The sequence below is a fragment of the Ursus maritimus genome, unplaced genomic scaffold, assembly GCF_017311325.1.
Source record: "Ursus maritimus isolate PB19 unplaced genomic scaffold, ASM1731132v1 scaffold_4, whole genome shotgun sequence".
NCBI classification, from domain to species: Eukaryota; Metazoa; Chordata; class Mammalia; order Carnivora; family Ursidae; genus Ursus; species Ursus maritimus.
In genome coordinates, this window is record NW_024426552.1 from 67312454 (window position 1) to 67324068 (window position 11615).

At 52.9% G+C, this 11615-nt stretch overlaps 1 protein-coding gene across 1 annotated transcript in view; it reads right to left on the bottom strand.

Annotated features, from left to right (window-relative positions):
- HEG1 (heart development protein with EGF like domains 1) overlaps positions 1-3614 on the bottom strand; it is an 80973-nt gene extending 77359 nt beyond the window's left edge. Inside the window, 1 exon segment of the mRNA XM_040621727.1 lies at positions 3380-3614. Within this exon segment, the coding sequence (XP_040477661.1) occupies positions 3380-3614 (235 nt within the window).
- Between the last annotated feature and the right edge of the window lie 8001 nt (positions 3615-11615).

The window sequence follows — 11615 nt, forward strand, 5'->3', positions numbered from 1 at the left end:
ATGCAGCCGCCTCCTGCCCAGCCTGGGGCTTCGCGGCACTTCTCCCAGCAGCTCCAGCTAGTTGGCCTGAAAAGTTACAGCACTTCAGGAGACAGCTATGTAGCGGTCCAGGAGGGGCTGGGCTCACAGCGCTTTCCTTTGCTCTAGGGAGCTGCATTTTTCTAAGATTATTATTCCTTGGGCTGGCTGCTCAGCTACTCAGCGTCATTTCCCCTTTGGGTGGGAAAGTTCTTTCCTTCTGCATTGCCTTTCATTAAGACTTAGCCTTTTTCTTCCTCTTTCATCTGCAGATCTCACAATTAAAGCATGGTCCATGGAGCACAAAAATCAAGGCATATAAACGTAGCACTCAGAACTGCGGCTTAGAAGCCCTAAGTTGTTCAAACACACACACACACACACACACACACACACACACACACACAAAGAAAAAGAAAATCTCTGGGACTTAGCATCTTCTCAATCTCCACCGGTTCAAACACCAGCAACGAACTTCATCTGAACAGCCAGCAGGGTGATAGGTGGGTCCACAAATGGGGGACTTGCAGCCCAATGCAGGCAAACACCCCCCAGATGGAACACCAGTAAGCTCACTCAGCGGTCAGAGTCCTGAACTCTGCCGAGAGGAAAAAGGCAAGAATGGCCCGTAGGAAGAAAAGGACATCTCTGGTCCCCGGGGTTGACACCCATGTATCGAGAAGCCCAAGCCATGAGTGCCAGGCACTGACCACCAGTATGCCCACCGCAGGAGGGGCTACAGGCAGTTTCCCCAACAACCAAGTAAAGCACATTATTTCTAAGACTCAGGGCTCATTACCAGCAGGAGCGAGCACCTCCCCAAACACAAAGACATGAATACAGAGCCTGGACAGCCATCTGTCACAGGTGCTGAGAGGGCAGATATCCTCATGGGACACAGTGTGGACCAGAGGGCCTCTGGAGGCTCTTTCAGTGTTGAGAACTGGCTGCCTCAGGAAATAACTGATTCTACTTTGTGAGACATGGTGGCCAATCAAAAACGGTCCAAAGAAAAGCCTGAGAGTTTATTAGGAACCTCAGACTCACGGAAATCACTTACTACTGGCTTTCTTGTTCATTGTCTTTTCCCCTCTAAGTGACATTGTTTGAACCACCATCAGAAACCAAACACAGGTCATGCTTGGATCCTCAGCCATGGTAGCAGCTTCTAGCAGTTTTCAACAGGTAATCAGTTTCCTCCTTCATCTCACCTTTCTAACATCCCACCTGAGATCCAGCCTTAGGTCAATTGAAGAGCTGGCATGACTTGGGTGGGCTTTGTGGGGGTGCCAGGAGAGACCTGCTTAGGTAGGAGAAGTTTTGGACTACCCTGGCTCCTGCCACCTGCTCGGGGGACTCCCACGTGCATTCCTCCAAAGCCTCATGCACCTGAAGCCTCCATTGCTCTCAGCTCCCAAAATGCATCAAACTGGGAAGGTTGCAAAGGCAAGACTAGCAGAGTTACCTACCACATCTACGAAGAAGTGTGGTCACTTAGGGCAGGGGGGTGTCCCTGACTAGCAAACGAGATCAGTCCCAATTCTCACCTGCTGAGTCCCCTGAGCCAGTTCCCTCCACTGTCCCTCTCCCAGTAAGACCCAGCTTACTGTGATGTGTGGGGATGCCCAGCTGTGAAAAGGAAGGAGACTTGTGTGCAAGCCTTATCCAGCCAGTGTCCCCGCAAACAAGCATCCCTCCCACCCATCCCTAATAAGATGGGGCCCCACAGCTAAGAACACCTGACCACCAACCAGAGAAACCTGCCTTCAGTTCTTGGGTGTCTCCTCTGAAAGGGCCTCAATCCCCTGCACTCCCTCTCCATTTAGAAAACTCACAAAATACTACAGTGTCCCTTAGTTACTTTTCTAGTATGAGAAAGCCAGGGAATGTTCTCTTTTATGTTGATTCCCTCCCATGGAACTTAAAACAATGTATGTAGTAAGGCATCTGAAATCAGAGTCACAGTGAGTATGTCTCTGGTAGGTCTTTTAAAGCTTCTTTCTCCCCTCCCTTCCCTTACTGTTCCTCAGTTTCTCAGTCTTGGGCTAGTGGCTTAGAAATTCACAAGGACAAAGCATTCTGCAATGATGGGAGTACTACTGAATATGGAGTTGAGTTTTTACTGGGGGTCTGACCATTTTTTAAAAAACTTTTTTCTTATTTAATTAGAGGAAGCATCCCTAGGTTCAATGAAGCAAGCTAATTCCTATACGGGATAGTGTGTGTAATATGAGAAACTTAAATGAAGTGCCAGTTAGAAAGATGAAATCTTCTCAACTTTCACCTAAACTTCGAATCAATACCTAGTGTTGCCAGCAACCATGCTTTTCCAGAATAACCCCGCAAGAGAGCATATGCCCTGTGTCACTCACAGGAAGGCAGTGGCTAACACCACCACACTGCTGACTGTTCAAAGCACTTTTCATTTATTTTTACTTTCATTTTGTCATGCCATCACTAGGAGGCTAGGGGGAACAGGGATCATTACTTCCATTTCACAGATGGAGAAACTGAGATCAAAGAGGTGACACTCCCAAGGTCACAATGGTATTAGGTTTGGAATTTCACTGGATCTTAAGCATTTCTTCCAGATCTAAAGAAGGAACTGCATAAAAAGGTCCAGAGGAGAAGGGGCAGGTCCCTTTCTGAGCAGGACAGGCAGTGGCTCTGCATGGAGCAGCAGCCCATCAGGAAAGGAAAGGGGTGGGGGGAGGAAAGGCTCAGGGGCAGTCCAGTGTCACCCTTTGCCTTGCAGGGGTTTGCCCTCGCAACCCCCCACCTCCACACCGTTGCCCCAGTCCCTCCTCTGCTTTTAGAGTGAACCAGCAGAGCGTTGTGTTTCCAACTACATCCTTTGTCCTTTACAATATCCTCAAGGCTAGAACCCTTAAAAATCAGTTATTTATGTTTGAAAGTTAGGCTCTGTACGTGGAGAGGCCATTTCTGTATCTACAGGAAAAGAATGTAATTGGGGAATTGACGGGAAGATGTATCACCGCTGAGGTGGGAGAAGCGCTTTTGGAAGGTTTGCGGGGGGTGGGGGTTCTTTTCTTTTTTTTCAAAGGGAGGTGTCGGGGAGAGGTCCAGGGTACACCACGCAAGACAAGTTTTCTTCCAAGGGGTGGGGGAGAACAGGACGGTCACACCCCCAGTCCCGCCACCAGCGAAAGCGTCTGGGACAAACACTCTCCCGCTCGCCGCCCTCCCACGCGCCCCCCCCCCGGGTCCCCCGCGACCCGGGTCAGCTGGGGGCCCCTGGCCGGGACGCAGCTCGCAGAGGGGCCTAGGGCGGGGGATGCGGCCCCGAAGCGCGCCTACGCCCCCAGCCCGAGGCTCCTCGGCGCCCGGCCGCGGCTCTCACTCACCCGCGCTCCCGCCTCGGGGGGCCCGGCGCGAGGGTCCCCGGCGTGTGGCGGCGGCCGGCCCGGGGGCCGTGCGGCTGGGGCCGGGGGGCGCGGCCCGCGGCGCTCCCGGGGCGGCGTGGGCGGCGGCGGCGGCGCTCGCGCTCGGGGCCGGGCTCCGGCGGCCGCGCCAGCCCCGCTTCTGCGAGGCGCCCGCTCCGCGCGGCGGGCCGGAGAGGACGGCGGGCCCCGCATCCCGGGGCGGCCGGCGGCGGCAGCAGCAGCAGCAGCAGCGGCGGCAGCAGCAGCAGCGGGCGCGGGAGCGGCGGCGAGGCCATGGTGGCGGCGCCCGCCCGCGCTCACATGCCCGGCGCGCGGGGCGGGCGCGGGGCGGCCGCGGGTGCGAGGGAAGCGGGCGGCGGGCGCCGCGCGGGGCCGGGGAAGTGAGCGAAGTGAGGCTGCGAGCGCAGTCCCCGCCTCAAAAGTTGTGGGGAGCCGCGGGAGGGCGGCCGGGGCCGGGCGGGCGCGGCGGAGGCGGAGGCGGCCCCGGCGCCGCTACATGCTAATTAGCCCGGGCGGGCCGCGGGCGGGCGGGCTGCTCCTCCTCGGGTTGACATCACCGGCCGAGCGCGGCCGGGCCCGGGGGCGGGGAGAGGGCAGGAAGGGGGCGGGGGCCGGCAGGGGACCGCGGGGTGAGGTCCACACAGCCGGCCAACTTTGGTCACACACACACACACACACACACACACACACACACACACACGCCCTCCCCACCCCCATTAGGGTTGCTATGCCTTTGGGAGAAAAATCAGAAAAACCGAGTCCTCCCAATCGGGAACCAGAATTTCCCCACTCCTTAAATGCAAAGTAAAGGGATGAAAAGCGGGTACCGGGTGATGTGGTTAGCACTAACTAGCACTAACTAGATTGTACAAAGTGCTTTGATATGTGAGAGAAGTGGAACCTGTTCCCCCTCTCCCCACCGCTCCCCACTGCCCCTTGCTAATTTGAACTGCCCCCTCCCTTGCCACCACCACTCCTCCTCCAGGCCCCAGGGCCAGTGCTGGGTTCACTGCTGCCAAGCCTAACACCTAACCCTGTGGCCAACGCGGGAGTCACCCTATTTTCCAGAGCCTTCTCAAGCCTGGACTCCATCCCTATTGGACCACTGCTTTTGGCTCACACCAAGAGTTCTGCAGAAATGTCACCTCCAGGACAACCAAATAGGCCACAGGGAAAAGAAAACTGTGAATTCGGGCATGGCTAGGCAAACTCATAATCAGAAAAAAGGCTGCAGATCAAAAATTAAGCAAAAAGACACACAGAGATCACTGGATTTTAAATGAAAAGTTTCAGGGGAGAGATTCAAAGATTTAGTGAAAACAAAATTTCCTGGCAAATAAAGTTTCATTTGTACCCATATCTCTCTCCTTCCCAGCAAATAAAGGATAAAATGTCTAACTTTTAGGGACTGTGAGGCTCTTTATTTCTAGGTTGAAGAAAGAAGGGCTCAAAATGGGAAAATAATTTGCTCAAAATTCTGAAGCTACCCCCAAAGATTAAGAAATTTACCTGTGAATGACTGTGTGGCATTAATTCTGGTCCCACAACTCAGAATTTGCAACAAGCTAGACGATGTCTCAACTGAAATGAATACTGGAGTTCTTCGGAAAATCTTGTCAGTTTATCGGGGACTCCTGTCTGACCACCAGATGCTCAGAAACTATGAGTATGGACTTCCCTTTCAGGCCTGACTCCCCACCCCACCCCATTTCTCCACTCCTCTCTGCTGTCTCCAGAGCTCCATGACCCCCACCTCCAGGGCAATGAGCAGATCATGATGTCCAGGGCAGCTGCAGATGGACCTAGGCCCACTTTGTAATGATTCAGTCCAAGTGAGTCACTTGGCAGAAAACATAAAGGATGCTGTGTATAAACAGCCTCACCTTAAACAGAGGAGTGGGGAGTAACGATTTGGGTTTATTTTATTTTGTTTGTAAAGAACCACAAAACAAACCCAACTTGCCAGGGCTCTCACGTGGAATTTTCAGGTCTTTCCAAGAAAGTATCATAAAATGATCCCCCTGTAAGTAACTTGGTTTGCTCTCGTGGCCCCATCTCAACTTCTCGGGATCCTGCTCATATTAACAGGCAGCACTGCCCAGCTGCCCAGACGCAGCCAGACAAGCCCCAACAGGCCAAGATGCTGCGCTCAGAGGTTCTGGTCAGCGCCACTCCCTCCCTTCCTCAGAGTACTCTTCACAGAGCACAGGTTGCCCTCCCAGGCAACCGGTGACATTCAAGGGTTTAATGGCCCTTACGGGCTTCTCACGTGGATTCAGAGATCCCACTAGAGTCTGCATTCACTACCAAGGCCAAACGCGCAAATGTGCACCTGGGACACGTCCCTCCCTTTTAGGCAGCACAGATTCATCTCTCCCTAATCTTCTCTTTGCCTTCTAAGAGAAATAGCCAAGCTCACATCAGGTGGAAAGGGCTTAACCCGGGGATGATGAGGGGAGACGCAGAACATGGAAGGTTTTATCACAGTGAGATGGACCCGGGCACTTTTTCATCGCCTTCTAGGACAGAAGAAAACAGCAAGAGAGAGTTGGAGGCCGACAGAACCTTAGAAAGAGTAGTCAGCTTGGCCTTCGAGCCCTAGCTTCTTGTCCTGACTTGACTGCTGTTTAACTCTGTGGTCCCAGCCTCAGTCTCCTCATCTGTAAAACAAAGATTGTCTGAGATGATTGCTAAGGGGTGCTCTGGCTCTGGTGTTTTAGGGTTCAGTAAAGACCTTCTGACACCGTAGCAAAAAGGTATGAAACAGGTGTTTAAGGATATTTGTGGTGTTTCCTTCCCAGGGATATGAAAATCTAAACATGACTTTTGGTCACCTTGGATGGCTTGGAAGAGGCCCTGTCTGGAGCCAGGGGATAAATCGGATGACATCGAAGATCCCTCCCAGCCCTGGGAATCTACTGACCTAAAATGAAACTGTTGGGGAGCCAGCTCAGACCACGTTCCCAGACTGAGAGAGCCAGGAGTCAGGCAGGAGTGGGGACCCTCCAAAGTGGTTGACAGCAAAGTCTGCAGTCAGCCTGGCGTCTCCACCCCCCAATACTGCACGTAGTCAGAGCTTTTCCAGGGCTTTCCCAGCTGCTTATGTGAGCTACATTAGAGTTAGCCCAGACTGCAGAACTAAATCGCCACCCCCCCCCCAATGCCGCAGCTTCACGTGATTGAGGTTTATTCTTCTGGTTCTCTTAGCAGCAATAGGCACTCACGCAGCACGTGGCTCTTCTCCACACAGCATTCCCGGGAGCCACACTATGGCAGCTTTGCCTTTCTCTAACGTATGGTTTCCGAAGTTGCCCTTGGAATTGACTTCACAATTGGCCAGAAGTGAAAAGAACATGGGGATATGAGCATAGGAGGTTTGAAAGGGCCCAGCCTGAATGTGGCATGCTTCCCTTTCTCTCACATTCCACTGGAGAGAACATTTGTCACATGGCTCCCCAAACTGCAAGGGAGTCTGGGAAATACAGTGTAGCCATAGACGCAAAGAAGGGGAAAAGGGATCTGGGGAGACAGCTAGCAGTCTCTGCCCTACCACTCACTATTAGTAGGGCAGGGAAAGGAAAGGGAGGACAAAGGAGATTCAATGCTCTGGCCTCAGTTTCCTCCTTCCTAAAACAAGGGTGTTGAATCAGATGATCTCTGAGGGCCCGTCTGCGTTAGCATTCTGTGGTTCCAAGAGGTGATGAAATGTCCTTCTGCACCAAAGTAAACAAGCCTGCACATTCCTGCTGCAGCTCGTCCTCGGCCTGAGGAGTTCTCCTCTGCCAGCTGGTGTGCCTGGAGATCCTGGAGAGCGGGCCTTGGGTTCGCTCCCAGCTCTGTTCCCAAACTGTTCTCACTCCTTGGCCAAGTCCAGTGATCTCCACTGACCTCAGTCTCCCCACCTGTAGAGTGGGGAGAGAAGTCATCACCCTCTGCTTCCTCCCCGGGTTGGTCTGAGGATATGATGAGGTCACCGTCCAGAGGCATGGAACTCTTCCGACTGAAGCGCTCCTCATGATGCTCAAATTGTAACCAGGGCGGTTTAACGACACTGCACCCTGAACAGGCCTCAAGTGTGCCCAGCTCCTGAGGACAGTGCCCTGTAGGATCCGTGGCAGTGTGGGGTGGCATGGCCGTGGCTGGGATACAGTGGTGGCTGCATAGCAGTAACATCACAGGACTAGGATCCTTGAGGGCTGAGATCAGCCAACAGACAGCTGGATTAAGCTCCATCCGGGGGTGGTGAGCCGGGCCCAGGCAGCTCCGTCTCCTCTGGCCTGCTCCTCTGCTCTGTGCTCATCACCCCATTACACCCTGAGTCTATTTAATCATCCTCTCATCTGCTTGTACCCTCCCTCCCCCAATCTGTGAGCTTTCTGGGAAGTTCTATGCCTCATTCATCTTTGTGTCCCAGACTCCAACACAGTACCTTCTTTCTTTTATTTAGTCATTCAACAAATATTTACTAAGTGGCTACTCTGTGCCTAGCATTGTGCTGGTTCTTGGGTGAGTCTCAGACCTCATAGACCTTGAAGGTTTGGAGGAGACAGACAGTAATCAAAAGAACGTAAATGTAAGCTTGTCACTGGGCAAAGTTCCCTGAAGGAGAACACTTAGGAAGGGTCTTCGGTTTCCGCATAAACATGAGATTGAGCCACCATCTGAAAGCTGTGTAGGCCATTATTATGTAGACTGAAAATCAGGCAATGGGGAGCAGGGATGTGCAAAGGTCCTGAGGCAGGAAGAATTGGAATACATGTAGAAGACCAAAATAAAACCAAAGTGGCTGGAGCACAGAGCGAGGAAGAATGTGGAGGGGAGGCTGGAGATCCTGATAGCAACCAGGTCATGCAGACCCTAACAACCCATTTTAAAGGTTTTTGCTTTACCTTAAGAATTTAGGGAAGTCATTTTAAGGTTTCAAGTTGGGGATGTGGGGTGAGGTGAGAGTGGAGAAGAGAAAGGGGTGAGGAGTGACATATCTGCAACTGGAAATCATTATTTTGGCTATGATAAGGGGAATGACTTAGAAAGAAACAAGAGCTGATGCCTGAACTCTTGGAGTCCAAGCGAGAACGATAATTCTTGGACAAGGATGGTAGAGGTGAGTTCATAGAAGAATACGGACTTGAGATTGTAGGAGGCAAAATCCACAAGGTATGCTGATGGATGTGGAGGAGGAGGAAGAAGAGGTCAAAGATCTCCTGAGTTTCCGGCCTTTATGTTTGGATGGACCGTAGTACCATTCACAAGGAGAGGGAAGGGTGGAGAGCTCGATCTTCGAGGTTAAGATCATGAACTTTGTTTTGGACTTGGGTCTGGGTGACTCTGAGACGTCCAAGTGGCAATGTCAAGTGTGTATTTAGATGTACAGAAGTGGAGCTGAGAGGAGAGGTCCAGATCCGCTTACAAGGGCATGAGACCGTCGAGAAAAGAGAACAGTCTAGTAGGTGAAGAGAGCCTGAAAATGAGCCGTGGGGCCACAGCGTGACATGGCTGGGGCGATGGCACTGAGCCAGGAGGAGCCGGGGCAGGAGCCACACAGACAGGGGAGGAAGCCCAGGAGAAGGTCGAGTCACTGGAGTGAAGGGAAGGAGATGGTAGTTCACAGTGGGTGACCCTGACCAAAGGTCAAGTAAGGGGATGACCGAAAATACCCATTGGCTTTAGCAGCATGGAAGTCCTCCCTCCTCCCCCCGCCCGTGACCATAATAAGGAAGGTGTTGGCATAGCAATTGTAGCAGATGCAGCAAAAGGGAAGAGTGAGTGGGAAACGAAGAGACGAAGGCTCAAGAGAGTCCAGCTTCGAAGGGGAAGAATGCGTTAGGACAGCCGCCGCAGGGGAATGAAGGAGAGTTTGAACATGGAAAGGGGAGAGAGAAAATCAAAGCTCTAGGAAAGAGGAAAGGTGGTTGGCAGGCTAAGGCTCTTGAGACGCGGGAGCGCAGGCAGAGGGACCGGGCCTGGAAGGAGGGAAGAGGAGAGGGTGGCACAGCCAAGGGGTCTGGGTTTCTGGCTGAGGACTTCCATTTTCTTTGTAAAATAGCAAATACAAGGCTATCTGCTAAGGGTGGAGGGACTGGAGTGGGGGCAGGGGAGCTGAGGACCACAAATGTGATTTGGTTCCTGGGCTGCTGTAAGAAAGCACCACGAACGTGGTATAAACAACAGAAATTTATCCGCGCTCAGATCTGGAGGCTGGAAGTTCAAAAGCAAGGTGCCAGCAGGGCCGTGCTCCCCACAAAGGCTCTAGGAGAGAATTCGCCCTTGCGTTGTCCTAATTTCGGCTGGTTGCCGGCGAGCCTTGGCGTTCCTTGGCGGGCACACACATCACTCCAGTCACGTGGCCTTCTTCCCTTCACGTGTGTCTGTATCTGTGTCTTCACCTGGCCTTCTTATCAGCATAACAGCCTTTGGATTTAGGGCCCAGCCTAATTCGGGATAATCTCCTTTTAACTTGATTACGTCGGCAAAGACCTTGTCAAGTAAAGTCACATTCACAGGTACCAGGGGTTAGGACTTGACCATATCTTTCTGGGGACACAGTTCCACGCACTACAATGAAGAAGTTTAGAAATCGTGGAGGGTGAGAGAAATGTGCTTAGAAGGCCCAGCCCTGTCAAGGGCTCACAGAAATTACTGGAGAGTGTCCAGCAGCACTAGCTGTTCCCAGCTTGCCTCTCTTTGCTGACCAGTGTCCAGCATCCCTGGCCTGAGCTGGGGCACCTCAGTCCTCTCCCACTTCGGGATAGAGTCCCTCCCACCAGGAACAAAGACTTCTGACCTCACATGACCCCGCGCTTCCTGTCCCAGTCTCTGCATCCCACTCAGGACAAGACGCCCTGCAGACAGAAGCTGCTGACCCTGGCAACACTAGGGGTTACAACAGAGGAGAGAGAACTCAAGCCCCCCTCCCCCCGCCTCCCCGGACACTTAATACACCAGCACCATTTTGTTCAGAGCCTCGGAAACGCAGTGCCTTGGGATTTTGACAAAAGAACTAAAAGAACAAACCCCTCTCCCTATTTTTGACCTCTCAGGAGAAGCCTTACTGTCTCCTTCCCGAAATGTCAGGAATGGTTTCCTCTTGTCCAGGTGAGCCGGGCTGCTCGCTGCACGCCAGGCCCAGGGAGCCCCTGCTGCACCTCACCCGCTGGTGGCTGGTGCATCTGCCTGGAGGGCCAAGGGGAGCCACGAACGCCGCAGTCCCGCTGCAGACCGCTGGGACCTCCTCCAGGGAGGAAGGCTTGCTCATGGCTTGGCCAGGCTCCCAAGCATCATGTACCAGCAGCCCTGAGTAACCTCTTAGACAGCTCGGGGTGGGTCCTCAAATGACCTTCCGTTTCTTGTCTGCCCATCTGAAAGGACCATTCCATTCCAAACAACATTCCTCCGATAAAATCGGTTACACACTGTAAACGTCAATGAGCCAGGAACATTCTCCGACGCAACAGGATTCTGATAAGGCGGTCTTATTTTGCAAAACCTTCCAGCATGAAAAATCCTCCCCGGAGCAGGCAGGGAAATTCCTAGGATGCCAGGACATTGGGCAAAGTGGCCAGGGCCCTGGGGAAGAGCAGAAAACTCAGAGGGGGCATTTCCCACTGGGGACAGAGGGGCCTGGGTTTGCAGGCATTATTTCATTCAGTCGAGAAGTCGACACCTATTGGGTGGGTATGTCCCAAGTGCTGGGCCCTGATCCAGAGCCACTGGGGAGGCAACGTCTTCGTGTGACTCCCAGCTGCCCTGCCTTTCGACAAGCAGCTACAGCCCACAGTCCGGCTGGCGGCAACACGCACACCTCCACCGACCGCTCTCGGCTGCACTCCCCCCTCCTCTGCTGCTCCTCTGTGCTCACTCTGTGAGGCTGGGGTTTTCACCTCCCTCTCTAACCCCTGGCACCACCACCCGCCTTTTTTTGGTCTTTCTCTGTTGCTTTCTGTTCGCAGCTGTCTCCTCCGTGGGGCTGTTTCTGCTTCTTTCTGTCTCTTCTTTTCTTCACGTCTCACCTGACATCACTGAGGGCCTCCCAGCCCATCCATTTCTCTACTTCTCCATCAGGCTTTTGGTTTTTGTTTTTCTCTTTGTATGACTTTCTTCCAGTCAACTCATGCCCAGTGTTTCTCTCCTTCTCTTTCCTGTTTCTTCTCTTTAGCAAACTGTTACAATAGAACTAAGGCGTTTAAAAAAATT